The 16,375-nt window shown below is 43.5% G+C and overlaps 2 protein-coding genes across 3 annotated transcripts; one reads left to right on the top strand and one right to left on the bottom strand.

Annotated features, from left to right (window-relative positions):
- Positions 1-650: 650 nt before the first annotated feature.
- LOC120453896 (serine/threonine-protein phosphatase 4 regulatory subunit 3) lies at positions 651-15,924 on the bottom strand. 2 transcript variants are annotated; one of them, XM_039638813.1, is made up of 10 exons: positions 15,611-15,924; positions 5,760-6,162; positions 5,505-5,692; positions 4,464-5,402; positions 4,222-4,399; positions 3,909-4,164; positions 3,577-3,849; positions 3,376-3,509; positions 2,463-3,235; positions 651-2,120 (listed from the first exon to the last, which is right to left on the bottom strand). In XM_039638813.1, exons 2-10 carry the CDS (start codon positions 5,869-5,871, stop codon positions 2,022-2,024), a joined length of 2,952 nt encoding a protein of 983 aa, XP_039494747.1. In that variant the 5' UTR covers positions 5,872-6,162; positions 15,611-15,924; the 3' UTR covers positions 651-2,021. The 2 variants fall into 2 exon arrangements, with proteins under 2 accessions (XP_039494747.1, XP_039494748.1); XM_039638814.1 differs by having other exon boundaries at positions 3,376-3,488.
- On the top strand, positions 8,394-14,210 carry LOC120453894. The gene is made up of 2 exons (XM_039638811.2): positions 8,394-12,586; positions 12,735-14,210. Exons 1-2 carry the CDS (start codon positions 8,666-8,668, stop codon positions 12,807-12,809), a joined length of 3,996 nt encoding a protein of 1,331 aa, XP_039494745.1. The 5' UTR covers positions 8,394-8,665; the 3' UTR covers positions 12,810-14,210.
- Positions 15,925-16,375: the final 451 nt, after the last annotated feature.

Raw genomic sequence — 16,375 nt, 5'->3', positions numbered from 1 at the left:
TATATATATCGCATTTTACGCACGGATGTTTAAACAACTAAATAAAATATTCAAATTATAGACGTAATGGGTATGTGTTAGGATTAGGGATTAGACAGCATATCATATACAATACACGATTTATATAAATACTATGTATAAACTATAGTGTTGTCGCTTTACGTTTACGCTTAGTTTTCATTCTCGATTTCATTATCATTTTGTTTTGTGTTCGTTTCTGTTTCTTGTAATCCTCATTCTTGTTCTGCTGCTCAAACAAACAAAAACATCAACTTGGAAGGACAAATGTTTGGATACGTCTATTTTATTCCCCGTCTATTTTATTGGAGTACAATCATAGGTATAGATTGTGGACTTCGGGAGGGGAACGATCGGTTGCTCGGGGGAAACCGTTTGCAGTGACAAGTTCTTTTAACACTAAAATAAATAAATGTAGTACAGTACGCAACGCACATGGCAAATACGATTATTAACAAATAACTTTATTACTTTCTGTCAGTGTAGCTGTGGGATGTCAATTGGTTTGAGTGTGAGCGAGCGTATGAGGGTGGAGTGGAGTGGATTTGTTCCAGATGAGCCCTACTACATTCGTTAAATACAAATTAATATTATAGTTAAATATGAAAAAAACGTACACGACAACTCAAGAAGACTTTTTACTTTACTTTATTTTCATGTTATTTCCGTTTTCTGATGCTTGTTTGCGCCCCACTTTAGTTTAACTTTACGTTCTATTTGTTATCATTATCATTAATAATTCATTGATGTGTGTTTTGTGTGTGTGTTTTAATAATGCAAGGATAGCGCAACAATTGTTTGTAATTACACTGTCAGACAACACATTCCAAGACTCTGGATTTCGAACCGAACTGCACGATAATGTGCATAAATTTCGATATTTCCAAGTTCAAATGTTTGTGTTTAATGTCGGCGTCAGTGGTGCAAGGGCAGTTATCAACTAATCGCGTATTGAGACTGACTAAATTATATACAAGGTTCATTGGGTTCAAGTGTTATCTGCCTTTAACTCAAGGGGCTAACAAATTTTGTCAAGTTGGCCACGGCATCTGGTTGATATTCAGAAAACAATCGCAATCACACAAAAAATATAATCAATCCAAATGGAACAAACGTTTCACGGCTGTGGAAATAGTTTAAATTTGAAATTAACATCTATTTACGTTACTAACGATGTTACAGCGCTGCTTACAATAGAAACTTTTATAAAGGGGATCTGCGATAAGAATTTTTTACTTAAATTGTCAGTTGCACACAGCGCTGTATCGGCTGATACTGATAGTGCAATTGCCAGGGAAGGATTGAAAAAATTATTAACTCTAAGCATTACAGTACACTAATACACCCTTTGCAATTGTTATTTAAATATCGACACGTAAGTATTGCACAAACATTCTGGGCCAGCAGCCAACTTCACAGGATCTGTTAACTGATCTCAATGATCACGATAGACAATGCATATGGATGTGCTGGCTGTATACAAATGTCCCACACCACCTGACCGCACCTCCTCCATTGCTGCTGCTGTTTTTCTCAGTATCGAGGGGGTTGTTTAACTACTAAATACATTTTATTTTGGTTTGTTTCGTTTATGCTTTGCCAACTTTCGAACAACACGCACTAAATTACATCTCTGCCTATGGATGCTGATCAGTTATAGTTATCTGTGTTTTCATATGCATATATATTTGAATATATATATCTATATGTAGTTATTTAATTTAGTAAAGTAAGATTTATAATTTCTCGTTTACTTTAGGTGTTTTTGCTTCTCCTTTAAAATAAATTTTATGCTAAAATTAAAATTTATGTTTTCTTGTTCGATCTTACATCGTACGGCTATCTGCTTGTCTGCTGTGCTGTATGTCGTTGCCGCCAATGCAATCCTAACATTCGTTGGTGTGTGGGGGTCTGTGTGTTGTTTCTTGTTTGCCGTGGTTTGTTGTGTTCTGTTATGTGTGTACTAATTTATAATTGATGCCGCTGTGCTCATCATCTGCCAACTATGCCAGACGCGCGCGCTTTTGTGCTTGTGGCCCCTCGGAGTACTCGTCCTCCTCGTAGTCATCTTCGCCAGAATCACTTTCGTAGTCCACCAGACCCTGTTTATGGTAACGGTAATCATATAATTAATGGATCCAAACATTTCTTATTCATATGTAGCGCTTTTTAAACTTATAACATTCTTGCACCTTAATTACATAATAAAATGTAATTGCATGCCAATACATGTTGATGTTAAAGCATTGTAAAGGATTTTTATCTTTATTTAATATATCTTGAGTCGGAAAGACATACTAAATATTTTCAAGTGATATTTTATTTACACCTTCAACATTGGTTCCGTATGGGGAAAATAAAAGCACGTATCTTGAGGACTAAAAACATAATTCACAAAAGAAGTACTATTTGACTGAAATTCCCATCAGGGTCCATCAACTTACCTTTTTAGCCGTCGCCTTGTCGGCCTCGCTGCTAGCACCTTCCGTGGTGTTAGCATCTTGATCTCCACTGATCGGGCTGCTGGCATCATCGCTGGGCGGCAACTGGGCGTCGGCGTTCTCGATATCCGGACTGGAGACAGCCGGAGCTGGAGAAAGGCTCGGCGAGCTGTTTGTTGCCGCCGCCGCTGTCACGGAGGCAGCCATGGCCGTGGCGATCGTTGAGAGAAACTGTGATGCTGCCACGGCGGCTACTGTCGCCGAATCGCAAAGCGATGCTGCGGCTGATGAGCCGGGCGGCGAGGACGAGGACGACGAGGATGAAGACGATGACGCCGATGAAGAGGACGTCGAGGCCTCCAGAGACGATGATGACGAAGTGGGCGATGCACTGGCGGCGGTCGATTGTGACAGCTCCAACTCCTGGCTTTGAGGTGCTTCCACGCTGCTCAGCTGCTGTTGTAGCTCCGCGATCTCGGGCTGTGTCTGTTGCTGGAATGGGTTCTGCTGCTGCTGTTGTTGCTGCTGCTGGTGGTGCTGAAGCGCAATATTGGCAGCGGCAGCCAAATGCACCGCCGCCTGCGTCTGCTCGTCGGCAGAGATCGCCTCAGGGCTACTGCTGCCGCTGGCCATCGGTGCACCTGACGTGGCGGATGTGGCAGTAGATGACGCGGTGGTGCTCAGGCTTCCCAACAAACCACCGTGCGGCGACGTGCTGTGTGGCGGAGAGGATTTCTGCTGGTTTTGCGTTTGCGGGCCATTCTTTTCGCTGACGGCTGGAAGTCGAGAATAGAATATATTTACAATCAACTATGGTAATAAAGGCACTGTAAAAGCAAAGTTCAGATACATTTTATACCTAAATATTTGCAACAATTTATTTGGTAATGCTAAAAAAATGTATTTTAGTACTTACATTTCATAACATTGTTGTAAGTGTCGATTTCCTCAGTGAAATCGTCCTCCTCGTTAAACCACATTTCCTCTTCCTCCTCCATTTGCCGCTGATCCCGACGAAACCGGCCACCGCTACGGATGATGGGCAGGCCACTTTAAGATAATACAGCCAAATATTTTCACATTGTGTTGTAGCACAAGGCGCTGCAGCAAAACTTACCCGTCAGTTCGGTTCTCCATCTTGTCGCGGTCCTTAAGCCGATCCTGGTATTGATCGTAGCGATTCTTCAAGTACTTAAATGTCTGCACGTATTCGATTTCATCAAATATCTTGCTGAAGTTCTCCACGAAGTAAACGCACAGAGTGCGGATATCCTCCAGTTTTATAAACTCAAACAGCTCCAAAATGGCTGACTCCAGCAGGTTGTAGCGGCCGTTGTTGCGAATGAAGGCATCTACCACCGGCGCAAACAGATTGCACTTGACAATGTGTCTGTAAATAAGGATGTACCGATGACATATTGTTTAACCAAAAGAGTTACTGGCTCTTACCTATTGTAAAACTCATCTTTAAGGGCAATTATCTTGCGCAATAATCGCAGGGCGCCGAGGACAAGGAACGTATGTGTGCTCTTCATTAGCACGAGAATTCGCTTGAGGAGATCCTTTTGCAACAAAAAGTTTTTGATGTGATAACTGTGGTGTTCCACGCAAAACGAAAGAATGTCCAGAACGATTCCCAGAAGCTGGGCCGTCTGATAGTCCTCGTTTTGCGGACGGTCGCCCATAGTGTTTAGCATCAACGGGGCTATAAGTATCAAGCAGTTAGTCTCTAGGAATGTGCTGGTAGAGGACTCGCACTTACCCACTAACGTTTGGACACTGTATTTGTAAAAGAAGTTGAGGAAATCGCCCTTTTCGGTAAGCATGTTCTCCGGCTCCAACAAAATCTTGACGATACCCATTAGTTGCACCGCAATGCCAAGCTCCGGCTCCGAGTCGTTCAGCATTTGTTCGATGGCAATGTTTAGTAGCATACGCTCCTACGTACAAAAAGAATAATGTAAATCATAGACTAGACTATCTTAATGTTCCAGGTTAACCTACCACTTCTGGCCGATTAGCCTGGTTGAGCGTGTAATTGCGCACTACCAGCGGCGAGAACTCTACGATGGCCGTGAGAATGTCGATAGAGGCCGATTTAGTTTTCTTGTCGTTCATCACGAGAGTGAGTTCCAGCGCCTGCAGGATGCCTAGGCAGGTGAGAGTTTTGTAGAACGAGTCCTTTCCCTGCGGTTGCAGGTTCTGGGCATAGTTGCAGAACTCCTTTAGGAAGAGGACTGTGTCGCGCCGTTTCGCGTCTCCGGTGGTGGGATCTGTGAGAACCGCAAACACATCCAGGAGATACCGCTCGTCGTCCTGAATCATCGTGACAATCTCCACTTTGTTAAAGAAGATGAAGCTGGACAGAGTGTTCAGCATGTTGTCTTCGACGAAGACCGACGGTGTAGGCAGGATGATGTCCTGAATGTACTGCACCCGAAACGTCTGGTGGATCTTAGCCAGCAGGTCCAGGTTCTTTATCGGCACTGCCTCGCGAAACTTGGCTAATTGCTTCAGATACTGGCGATGCTTCTTGGGCTGAGACACACTCGGATCGTACTCTAGGCATCCGACCACATCGAAAATGGTATCATCCGCAAACATAATCTCAAAGAGCGCGTTCTTATTAAGCAAGAAGATGTTCTTGAAGATCTCGAAAAGGTGATGCAGGCCCTCGGTGTTGTCCAGGTCCTCGCACACGTGGAACAAGTTCAGCAGCTTCTTGATATAGCTCTCCGACTCCAGGGCCATCGATAACTTCTCCTTGCGCAGCGGAGTGGAGAGACAGCTTTGTATCGTCTCCGAAATGTCCTCCAGCCGGGAAAGCTCGCAGGGTGGCAGCTCAATAGGCGGCGCAGTGTCTGACATGTCCTCAAAACGCTCATCTTCAGACTCTTCGACGATGTCTTGAGTTATTTCTACAGAAGGATCCTTGCCTTGCACCTGCAAAAGTTTTAGATGACAATTTAGGTGAAAATGTGACTACTCACTATAAAGGATAGATAAGCGCATTATAACTGCATCTGCTTACTCAACGACGCTTACCTGACATATCTTTTCCCATATTTCGTCGCAGCCCGCCTTTTCTTGGAAACTCAGGGCCAGATCAAAGTTGTCACCCTCGGACCACACAATCAGTGTATCCTGTTGCTTCTGGTAAGCGGTGTCCGGTTGTATCTTGCTCTCCAAAAGCAGAGATCCATCGGATTCGGCACGCACCAAAAGCGAGATCCCTGTAGGTTATTAAGCAATACAAAACTTAGACCACATTGCAAGGCTTCCGAAAATGCGTCAACCCACCTTTAAGTCTTTCCACATAAGTTGATGACACGTGACCAGTGCCACGATCATCCCATTGGCGTTCCGCATTCAGCGCGTACAACTTGACGCGTCGGCGGGTGTCGGTCGTCATGATGATGTTGCTCCTTGCTGTGCTGCTTCGGATTTTCTTGCTGCTTTTCTGGGGATTCGGATGAATTTCGACCGGGACTATAGAAGCGAGTGCCTGCGGCTTGGAACCGTTCCTCTGGTTAGGGGCTATTGGCTAGGCTATGCTACTTGGCTATTTTAAATTAGGATCTTGAATTTAAAATTCTAAGGATTCGGCTAATCTCTATGCTTGACTTCTATATCCATGTTAGGCTGCCACTCCAACGCCGGGTGGGGTCTAATGGGATTGGGATGGGCACACGACGAGACTGCACTGCAAGTGAGCAAAATAATACAATGTTAAAAAACGTTCAAAAAGTTTAAAACACTTAAAACAAAACAACTTCGGAATTATTTGCTTGTTTTTGTCAATCCTTATTAGAATGACAGTAAACGCGCATATTGTTTGTAATCTAAACAATAAATTGAAAATATGATAAAATTTATAAATTCATAAAATTCAACATTTTAATAATACTACACATAATTTGTTGTCCTTGGTTTTCTATAACAATGGTACAGTAGTTCACTGCACTACTGGCGCAAAAAGTTGAGGTTAAGGTATTCAAGTGCATCTTATATCTTATCTTAGGGTCCTCGCAACATTTCATGCCGAAGATTGCTATGAATGAAAATGTGAAAGCTACGTTCGTTCTGTGTGTGTATGTATTTTCGGAAGAAAGGTGTGTAGAGAGAGAGAGAGACAGGCCGAGAGAAGAACATGCCAACTAAAATGCGAAATGCAAAAAAAAAATAAAGAAAAGAAAAGAAATGTGCTTGTGCCCGGTCTGTTTACAAACATTAAACGTTTTCTATTAGATCTAGGCCTTTCGCAGTGTGCGCGTGTATCTGTATCTGTATCTGTATCTGTATCCGCGCGCTGGGGTTTTCGGTATGAGTGGGGCTACTATGAATATAGTATACACTATATCTGAGCCACTATTATCGCTGCGCTTTCGCCCCACGGCGAGAGCAAACACGCGCGCGAAGAAAACAAACAGCGGCGAGGGCGCGAGAGCGGGTGACTCAAAACGAGGGAGGGGGAATAATCTATCCATTTTGGGACACAGTAAAAAAAAAAGTAATTTAACTGAAATCAAATAAGCAAGCTAGCAAGCTACATAAATTTTACTTTGAATTTCAAATTTCTCGCTCTGCACGGCGAAAATCTATGGGCGTGTGAAATAATGTGTGAATAAACAGAAGTGGCAAAAGCTACGTCATCGTCGAAGAGCACCACCTCAGAGTTGGCTGTCCACCGCAAACATTTACGTCACTCTAGATCACCACCACCACCCCCCGCCCAACGAGCCACCGGACCAAGGTTGCAAGACGTTGGGGAAAATGCGTGATGCGCCGTTTCAAAGCGATTTGCACAGCGATTAAGTTCCCAGTTCCAAGCGAGTTTCAATAAAGCGCCATAGGCCAATTCAGCACTGATAACGCCTGGAGGAAAATCGAAACCCGGGCGGGAGAGCCAGAGAATCTCAATCTCAATCTTAAATCGAAATCGGTACCAAAACAAAAGTAACAATTCAAAACAAACGTCGCGAGCGGTTTGGTTTACGCAATCAGCTGCGAAAAACACGAGAATGCTCATATGTACATAAGCATGTCCAAGTGCCGCACAGCGCCACAGATTTCGGTTATTATTAATTTTTATTAATAACCAGCAGCAGCAGAAGGTTGCCAAAGTGGCGAGAGAAAATCTGTGTGCGAAATCTAGAGCTCTGGAGTCGAGTCATCAATAAAGTCGGGCAAATATGGCAACTTGGCACTATTTTTCGCCCCAGCAACAATTAGTTTTTTTAGGGTGGTGGCCTTTTTAACTCCATATCACAACAAATACCTATTTAATTACACGTGCGCAAATCGTATTGTGAATCACCAGAATTTTTTAATTTAAAGAATTTTCGTTAGTATTGTAGATTAGGTCTTGGCATGTCGAAATTAATTTCGTTGTAGAATTAAGTTGTGGTTATAGGAGACTAAAAATAATAACTAAGATACAAATAGTGCCTATCAACAAGTTTAAAGTATTTACTTTGTACATCTGAGTGGGAACTTGAAATACTTTGACATTGTATATAAACTTGAAATAAAGTTTAAGTGAATAATTATAAGTATATATATATATGTATTATCCACACCTACAAGGTTATCAATATATCAGCAATATATGTACTTTTTGTGTTAATACTTGTACGGATTATGAGCGGAGTCACCCGGTGCTTCAGCTGTCTTAACAGCGGATTAACATTTTATATATCGATGCTAATTGAACTGAACTGTATTCTTTCTTCCTCTCTTGTAATTTGCGGTCATAGCGATCAGACGTGATTTTTGTATATGAAGAAATAAATGAAGTTAAATAGTGTATATATGATTCTTATTTGCGAACCCCATTACAATGATGTCAAAGCAGTGAGGCATCACAACTATTCATTGGTGGCCCATGAGGGGAACCTTGCTCATAAGAATCATAATTAATAATTGCTAAAAGCTGTGTGGCAATTTTATCTTCGTTGTCGGCTTCATCCAGATAAATCACCGTGCCTACGTTTTCTATCGCGCTCGCTCTCATCACGACAGAGCAGTATACGCAAACATTCGCGCTCGCTCTCATCACGACAGAGCTAAGTCCCGTTGCCCTTCGATTCCGTTAGATTTGCCGGAATCTCTGCCAACTCAAAAAAAACAAGACGTCAAAGAAGAACACCGATAACATACGAGCATTTGTGCATATTACATACAGTGGAGCAACGTCAGTATAAACAATGTCGAAATTTGATCAACTGGTGCGAGTTCAAACTGACCGCATTGAGTCTTTGAAGCGCTTGTTCAGTAATGTGAAAAAAGACTCGAGTGCGCGGAAAACGGAAATATATTTCGAAAAACGTTTGAATCAAATCGACGAGTTTAACAAAGAATTTCATCAGGCGCATCACACACTTATATGCATGGCAGACTACGAAGAAAGTGTGTATAAGCAACAAAATACAATCAGCCAATTCGAAGACCTGGGCATGGAAGTTTACTGTTTCGTGGCCGAAGAAAAGAAACGAATTTATCCAGGCACAGTGACGCACAACGAATCAGCTAACTCTACAATAACAACACATGTAGAGGAAGTACGGATACCACTGCCAAAATTACCAGTTCCGAAATTCTCTGGCAACTGCGCGGACTGGCCAAGTTTTCATGATGCATTTTTACGCTTAATTCACAATAATGAGCGTCTGGATAATATTCAAAGGTTCCATTTTTTAAAGGAAGCATTACCAGTAGGCCTGGACAACGACATTCGCCAAATCGCTTTAACTGAAGCAAACTATGAAGTCGCTTGGACCACACTTCTACAACGATATAACAACCCACGAATTGTGTTCGCCAGCCACATGAACATGCTCTACAACTTACCGAATCTTTCGAAAGAAAAATCTGCTGACATACGGTCTATGGTTAGCACAGTCAACGTCTGCATTGCCGCTTGCAATACCGTCAAGGCGCCACTACAGGGAGGAGATTTTTGGTTGACTCATTATCTAACAACCAAACTACCCAAAGACACTCACACAGCTTGGGAGCATCATCTGGGCAGCAAGATTGACGTTCCTTCATACAAAGATCTGCAACAGTTCCTCAATGATCGACTTGTTACGTTAGACGCTATTGAAAGCCGTAACGCGTGCAGCGGCATGAAACAGTCAAATGAAACTTCAGACGGTACTAAACGCGTGCGTGTGCACAGCGCCCACACCAGGTCGGGTGCTTCCGCGTCCGCTTGCTATCATTGTGGCAACTTACACATACTTCGAAGATGTCCGCAATTTCTTTCAATGGATTGCTACCAACGGAAGGAAGTGGCCAGCAAGGCAAAATTGTGTCTCAATTGCCTGGGAAAATCGCACACACAAGCAAGCTGCCCCAGCAACAAGAATTGTCTTCATTGTGGTCAACGTCATCACACGATGTTACATTTTCCAGCAACACAGCCAACGCTGATACCCTCCTCGACATCATGCCAAAGTTCAGCAGCCAGTTCAGATGCCAAGCCGACTCTACAGTGCATGTCAACTACAACTTCATCTATGACTCATCGAAAGGTACTACTAGCAACAGCTCGGGTTGTACTCAGTAACACACAGACAGGATGCCAGGCCACGGTAAACGCGCTTCTTGACCAAGGATCGGAAGCAACTATCATTTCGGAGCATGCTGTACAGTCTCTCCAGCTCTCCCGAAGCACAACTCGCACTTCAATCACCGGAGTCGGTCAAGATTCAGGACGACGCTGCAAATTCATCGTAAGTTGTTCGGTGCAAACAGCAACTAACCCAAATTTCTCGTTAAAGGTCGACGATGCTTATGTTTTGAACACGTTGACATCACACATGCCAAGTCAAAGTTTTCCAGCAGGAAACTGGAGTCATATCCATGGTCTCATGCTCGCAGACCCCTATTATTATAGATCCAAGCGAATCGATATCATTTTTGGAGCCGACCTTATGGCACAACTCTTGTTACCTGGAACTAAGATTGGCTTGCCAAACGAACCCATAGCGCAGAATACTCAACTCGGATGGGTTCTGTTAGGCAATGTTGGCAACACGCATATTACACGCCACATTCGATGTAATCATGCCATAATAAACTCCGAAGAGCTGCTTAAGGTATTTTGCGAGGTAGAATCAGTTCCAGAACGCCCAAAGCTCTCCAAAGAAGATCAATGGTGCGAGTCTTTCTTTAAGCAGACCCATCAACGTCAACCAGACGGCAGTTATCAAGTCCGTTTGCCATTCAAGAGGAACTTTGACCCCAGTATGACGCTCGGAAAATCTCATCAGATCGCCCTGAACAGATATCTTCAACTCGAAAGGCGCCTTCAAAGGGACCCAGACAAATGGATCAGATACTGCAAAGGAATTGAAGAATATTTTCAACTAGGTCAAATCACGTTGGCAGAGACGAGCGAAAACTCAACCATAACCACGGATTCCTACGGTCGGCATGTTGCATCATGCGTGCTACCACATCATGCAGTTTTCAAAGAAGAAAGCCTCACCACAAAACAACGTATCGTTTTTGACGCATCGGCCCGGACCTCAAATGGCAGATCGTTAAACGATGTACTATGTGTAGGTCCCACGCTGCAAAATGATCTGCCAGCCGTTCTCTTGAATTGGAGACAATATCAGTTTGTTTTCACTGCCGATATACAACGAATGTATCGCTGTATCAATGTCCACCCTGATGACACGCAGTACCAGAGGATTTTATGGCGGGCGGCGGATGGAGTCATCAAACAGCATTGCTTAACTACCGTCACGTTTGGAACAGCGTCTGCACCTTATACAGCTATAAGAGTCATCCATCAAATAGCTGAAGACACACAGACAAAATATCCTATGGCATCCAACGTTCTCAAAAATGAGATATATGTCGACGACATTCTCTCAGGCGATCATTCACAAGAGGCAGCAATACGGAAAAGTTTGCAAACTATGCTAGCTTTAAAATCCTCTGGCATGGAGCTACGAAAATGGGCTAGTAATGACCAGGATCTGATGGCAACGATACCTCTCGAGCATCGATGCAAGCAGACATCCCTCAGTTGGGACAATGCGGACACCATCAAAACACTGGGTATGTACTGGTTGCCCAAGCAAGATTGCTTCACTTATAAATTACTAGCAAATACTCCAGCCGGTATAACAAAACGAGAAATCCTATCGACCATAGCACGTTTATTTGATCCTCTTGGATTAATCGCTCCAGTTGTAATTTCAGCAAAGATTATATTGAAAGAAATCACACTAGCGAAGCAATATCGCGAGGACGGATCGAGTACATCACTGGATTGGGATGAGCCAGTTCCCAACACCATTGCCGTCAAATGGCAACAATTTCGACAGCAACTAATGAAGGTTAAGACGATCAAAATACCACGCAGCGTCAAATTTACGCCACTATTTAGTAGTGAGATACAACTGCACACCTTTTGCGATGGATCCTCCAGTGCTTACGCAGCAGCAGTGTATGCACGCACCCAACAGTCTGATGGGACTTTCTATACAACGCTCATCGTCGCAAAATCAAAAATTTCGCCAACCAAGCCGTTAACAATACCGCGCACTGAGCTATGCGGTGCAGTATTAGCTACCAAACTCACCAAATGGGTGCTGGAGAATAACCGATGGACCAATGCACATATATCTACCTTTTACTGGACCGATGCTACCATTGTTCTGCACTGGATTAAAGGAGACATTACTAGGTGGAAAACGTTTGTAGCCAACCGAGTGTCTTACATTCTCGACCACACCTCAGCGGCTCAGTGGCACCACATAGACACATCGGAAAACCCAGCAGATTGCGCAACCAGAGGCTTACCACCGAGCCAAATACCTGATATTTGGTGGCATGGCCCATCCTGGCTATGCAAACCACACAATATTTGGCCAAACACGCAATCACAATTGCTCAATCCAGAAGAACGGGATCTGGAGGCCAAATCCATAAAAATTAGAGCCTTCACTACCTTGTCAGACACAAAGGATTCTATTATTGACCGATTCTCGTCGTATACAAAACTGCTACGTGTCACGGCATACATGTTACGATTCTGCCACAATGCTCATGCTCGAGCACAACGAAGTCACGGATCACTCTCTCCTGACGAGCTGGATGAGGCCCTGTGCTGCATAGCTCGCCTTGCACAATCCGATACATTTCACGCCGACATCCAAGCGCTTAAAAGGAACAAGCCGTTACCACCCCGTAGCACACTTTCAAATCTTACACCGTTTCTTGACAACAATATCTTGAGGATTCGTGGCCGTCTCAAGCATTCAAATCTCTCTTTTTCTCGAAAACATCCAATTATATTACCTCATTGTCACCTATTTACAGATTTGGTAATTCAACACTCTCATCAGCTCACTCTACATGGCGGCGCTCAATTAACACTGGCTCACATACGCTACAAATTCTGGATTCCCAGAGGCAGACAAGCAGTCAGGCGAATCATCCGGAAATGCGTCACATGTTTTAAGGTAGCTCCAGTCGTAGCGAAGCAATTGATGGGTGACTTGCCATTACATCGAGTCAACCCCCCAACTCGTCCGTTCATTACAACAGGAGTTGACTACACTGGTGCGATTGAACTTCAAGCCGCGCGTGTACGAGGATCAACCACCTACAAAGGCTATGTAGCCATTTTTATATGCTTAGCAACCAAGGCGGTCCACTTGGAAGCCGTCACTGGACTTTCAACAGAGCACTTCCTGCAAGCATTTACGCGATTCACCGGACGTCGAGGACAAGTTCAACATATGTATAGTGATAACGGCACAAATTTTGTTGGCGCGAGTACATCGCTTAACCAGCCCATCACTTGCAAGGCAGCCCTAAACGAATCGACATGTCAACATGGGACAAGGTGGCATTTCACACCTCCATATTCTCCCAATTTTGGTGGCATCTGGGAGGCAAACGTGAAAGCAATGAAGCATCATCTTAAACGGATCGTCGGCAGCCACAAGCAGACGTATGAGGAGCTTACTACAGTTTTGATCAGGATTGAAGCATGTTTGAACTCACGTCCACTTTGCCCGCTAACCGCCGACCCTGACGATTTAGAAGTACTAACTCCAGCACATTTCTTAATTGGTGACGCACTACTGGCACCGCCACAAGGTCGGCCGAATAATAAGCCTTTGCGTGAACTATTTCTCGCACAACAACACATGACGCGACAATTCTGGTCTCAATGGTCTCGTGATTGGTTATCACACTTGCAAACTCGGCCAAAGTGGTGCCAAATCAAAGATAATCTTAGCATCAACGACTTAGTCATTATAAAGGATGATAATCTACCACCAGCTAAATGGACTATAGGCCGAGTCGTCGAACTGCACCCTGGATCGGACTCGCTAGTCAGAGTGGTTACATTAAAGACGAAATCTGGCATTCAAAAGAGGTCAATCACAAAGCTTTGTCCACTTCCGATTTCAACATAATTATGATCAACACACGGATCAAGAATCACAAGGAGCCTTCATGCTGGACGACGCATTGGCGGGCGGCATGTACGGATTATGAGCGGAGTCACCCGGTGCTTCAGCTGTCTTAACAGCGGATTAACATTTTATATATCGATGCTAATTGAACTGAACTGTATTCTTTCTTCCTCTCTTGTAATTTGCGGTCATAGCGATCAGACGTGATTTTTGTATATGAAGAAATAAATGAAGTTAAATAGTGTATATATGATTCTTATTTGCGAACCCCATTACAATGATGTCAAAGCAGTGAGGCATCACAACTATTCAATACTAATAAAACAACTATGCTCCATCATTTCAACCACAATTGTAAATGGATAATTGGAGTCTTTCTGCTCTCTTCCTGTTCTTCGCACACATACAGACACATGGGCGCGAAAGCTGCAAGTGTCCGTGTGAAGAAGGAGCAGACGAAAAGTTTGGAAGGGATAAGCTAAGGATGCACCATTTTACAAGGAAGCGGTTCGCATATCCCTTTCGATATCTTCTTACTTTCTTTCCCAGCAATGAAACGCAATGAATTGGGGGAAAAGGAATCAAACGAGTGCGAGCGCGTCGTATCTTGTTTTTGCATGCATGACAATGTGTGCAGAATACGCGCGCGCTCACACACTAAAACACTCGCACAACTGAAGGCGTGTGTGCATGTATGCAATTTTTTGGGGTGGTATTGGCGAAGAAAGAAGGAGGGAGGAAGGCAAAGAGACGGACGGAGAACTCGAAAATTAAACAAGTAAACACTCTCCGGTGCGATTGCAATGTCAGCTAATATCGTTTCTTTTTTTATTATTAATTTTTTAATTTTTTTTTATTCCCAACAGTTGATGTATTTTCATACGCGATACACACAACGCGCTACAGACCGCCGAACGCACACAGACCCAGCGTCTGGCAAGTACATCGCTTTTTGGGCCGTCTCTTTTGCGGTTCATTCAATAAAATTATTGCGAATGGTAGGCGCAAAACAGAATCGCAAAAATTGCAGTGTATTGTGGGAAAGAAGAGGCGTGTGGTAAAGAAAAATGCCGTCTCCCCACCACATATAGACACACACACTCACGCAATTTAGCTCGCTGCACGCGCACACCCACACTCTGCAATGTTTTTGTTGTTGATGCAAGCAGATTTTGTTTTGATTCGATACTTTATTTATGTATACATATAATTTAGGAGCACCGCATTTCCGCGATATTCGCTGGCGATTTTCCTTTTCATTGAAACGCACACAAAACGCAGGGAAAAGAAAAACAGACGACGGCAAACTCACCTCGAACACACGCACACCAACAAACTACACACAGCGGAGAGCGAGAAAATTCAACACGACGGTATGCGTTGTTGCATAAAGTGCGATAAAAGGGGAGACACTAAAGAGGCAAAACAGCAGAGTAGTATGCAAAATCGGGATCCAATATGGGCTATAGCCGGGATATATAGTCCGATTCCCTGACAAGGCCGCAAATCATCCACGGAGTACGTGAGAACACACCGTCGGTCACATTCACAGTAAAATTCAAACACACACACTCGCACGCAGACAACACAGAAGCCGCAAGAGGGCAAAAGAGAGCGGGAGAGAGAGAGAGCAGCAAGGAGAGTGAGAGATAGACTGACAGAGAGAGCGCGGGGGCAAAAACCAAAAAGTTATACACTCACGCTGCAATTCCTTGTTTCTGTTTCTGGCGTTTTTCGCTTTTAGTGCTTCGCACGCTGGCTGCATTCGATCAGTTTATGTACAATTTTCGCTTGCGCATATTTATTGGGGGACCACGAGTTAGTTTTCGACCAATATATCTTCCCGGATAATTGTGATTTTTGCTATTTTCCGCGGACCGACGCTAGAGCGTTGGTCTGACCACGACGATAATATCTGAGTATCGATACTTGGCATTACAGTACAGCGATAGTTGCATATGACGAGAATATGAGCTATTATCGATAACGATCTCTAGCACCCCTGTGACGCCACCCTTGTTATGGTACTCTATTTACACATACTTGACAAAACAAGAGCACATTGAATGAATTTTTGTAAAAATTCTAGCAGAAAAACGCAAACAGCACGACAAACGGGAGACAGATTCGCCGCAGCGACGCCATGTTGTCTTTCGCCCTTGATTCGCCGCAAAGAGTGTGCAATAATGCACGAAATGTGATTTGGTGTGACCGTTTACCACTGATACTCACCATAAAATTTTAAAACAAAAACAAGTTGAAAATGATTAGATTTGAAAATATATCTACATGTAAATTTAATTATTGTCATTTGCAATAAGTTTAATACCAGTAGTTACTCAGTCGATTTAAAAGTCAAACTTGTAGTAAACCATAATTCCGGCTTCAAACCTTTTTCAGCTTAATTTAACGTATAAATAAAGTATGACCTTAAATTAATTTTAAGTGCTAGCTTATAAAAAAAAG

The sequence above is a fragment of the Drosophila santomea genome, chromosome 3R (genome assembly GCF_016746245.2).
Source record: "Drosophila santomea strain STO CAGO 1482 chromosome 3R, Prin_Dsan_1.1, whole genome shotgun sequence".
Classification (NCBI taxonomy): Eukaryota; Metazoa; Arthropoda; class Insecta; order Diptera; family Drosophilidae; genus Drosophila; species Drosophila santomea.
Note: the sequence above shows the minus strand (reverse complement) of the source record. Positions and strands in the feature narration are given on the sequence as shown.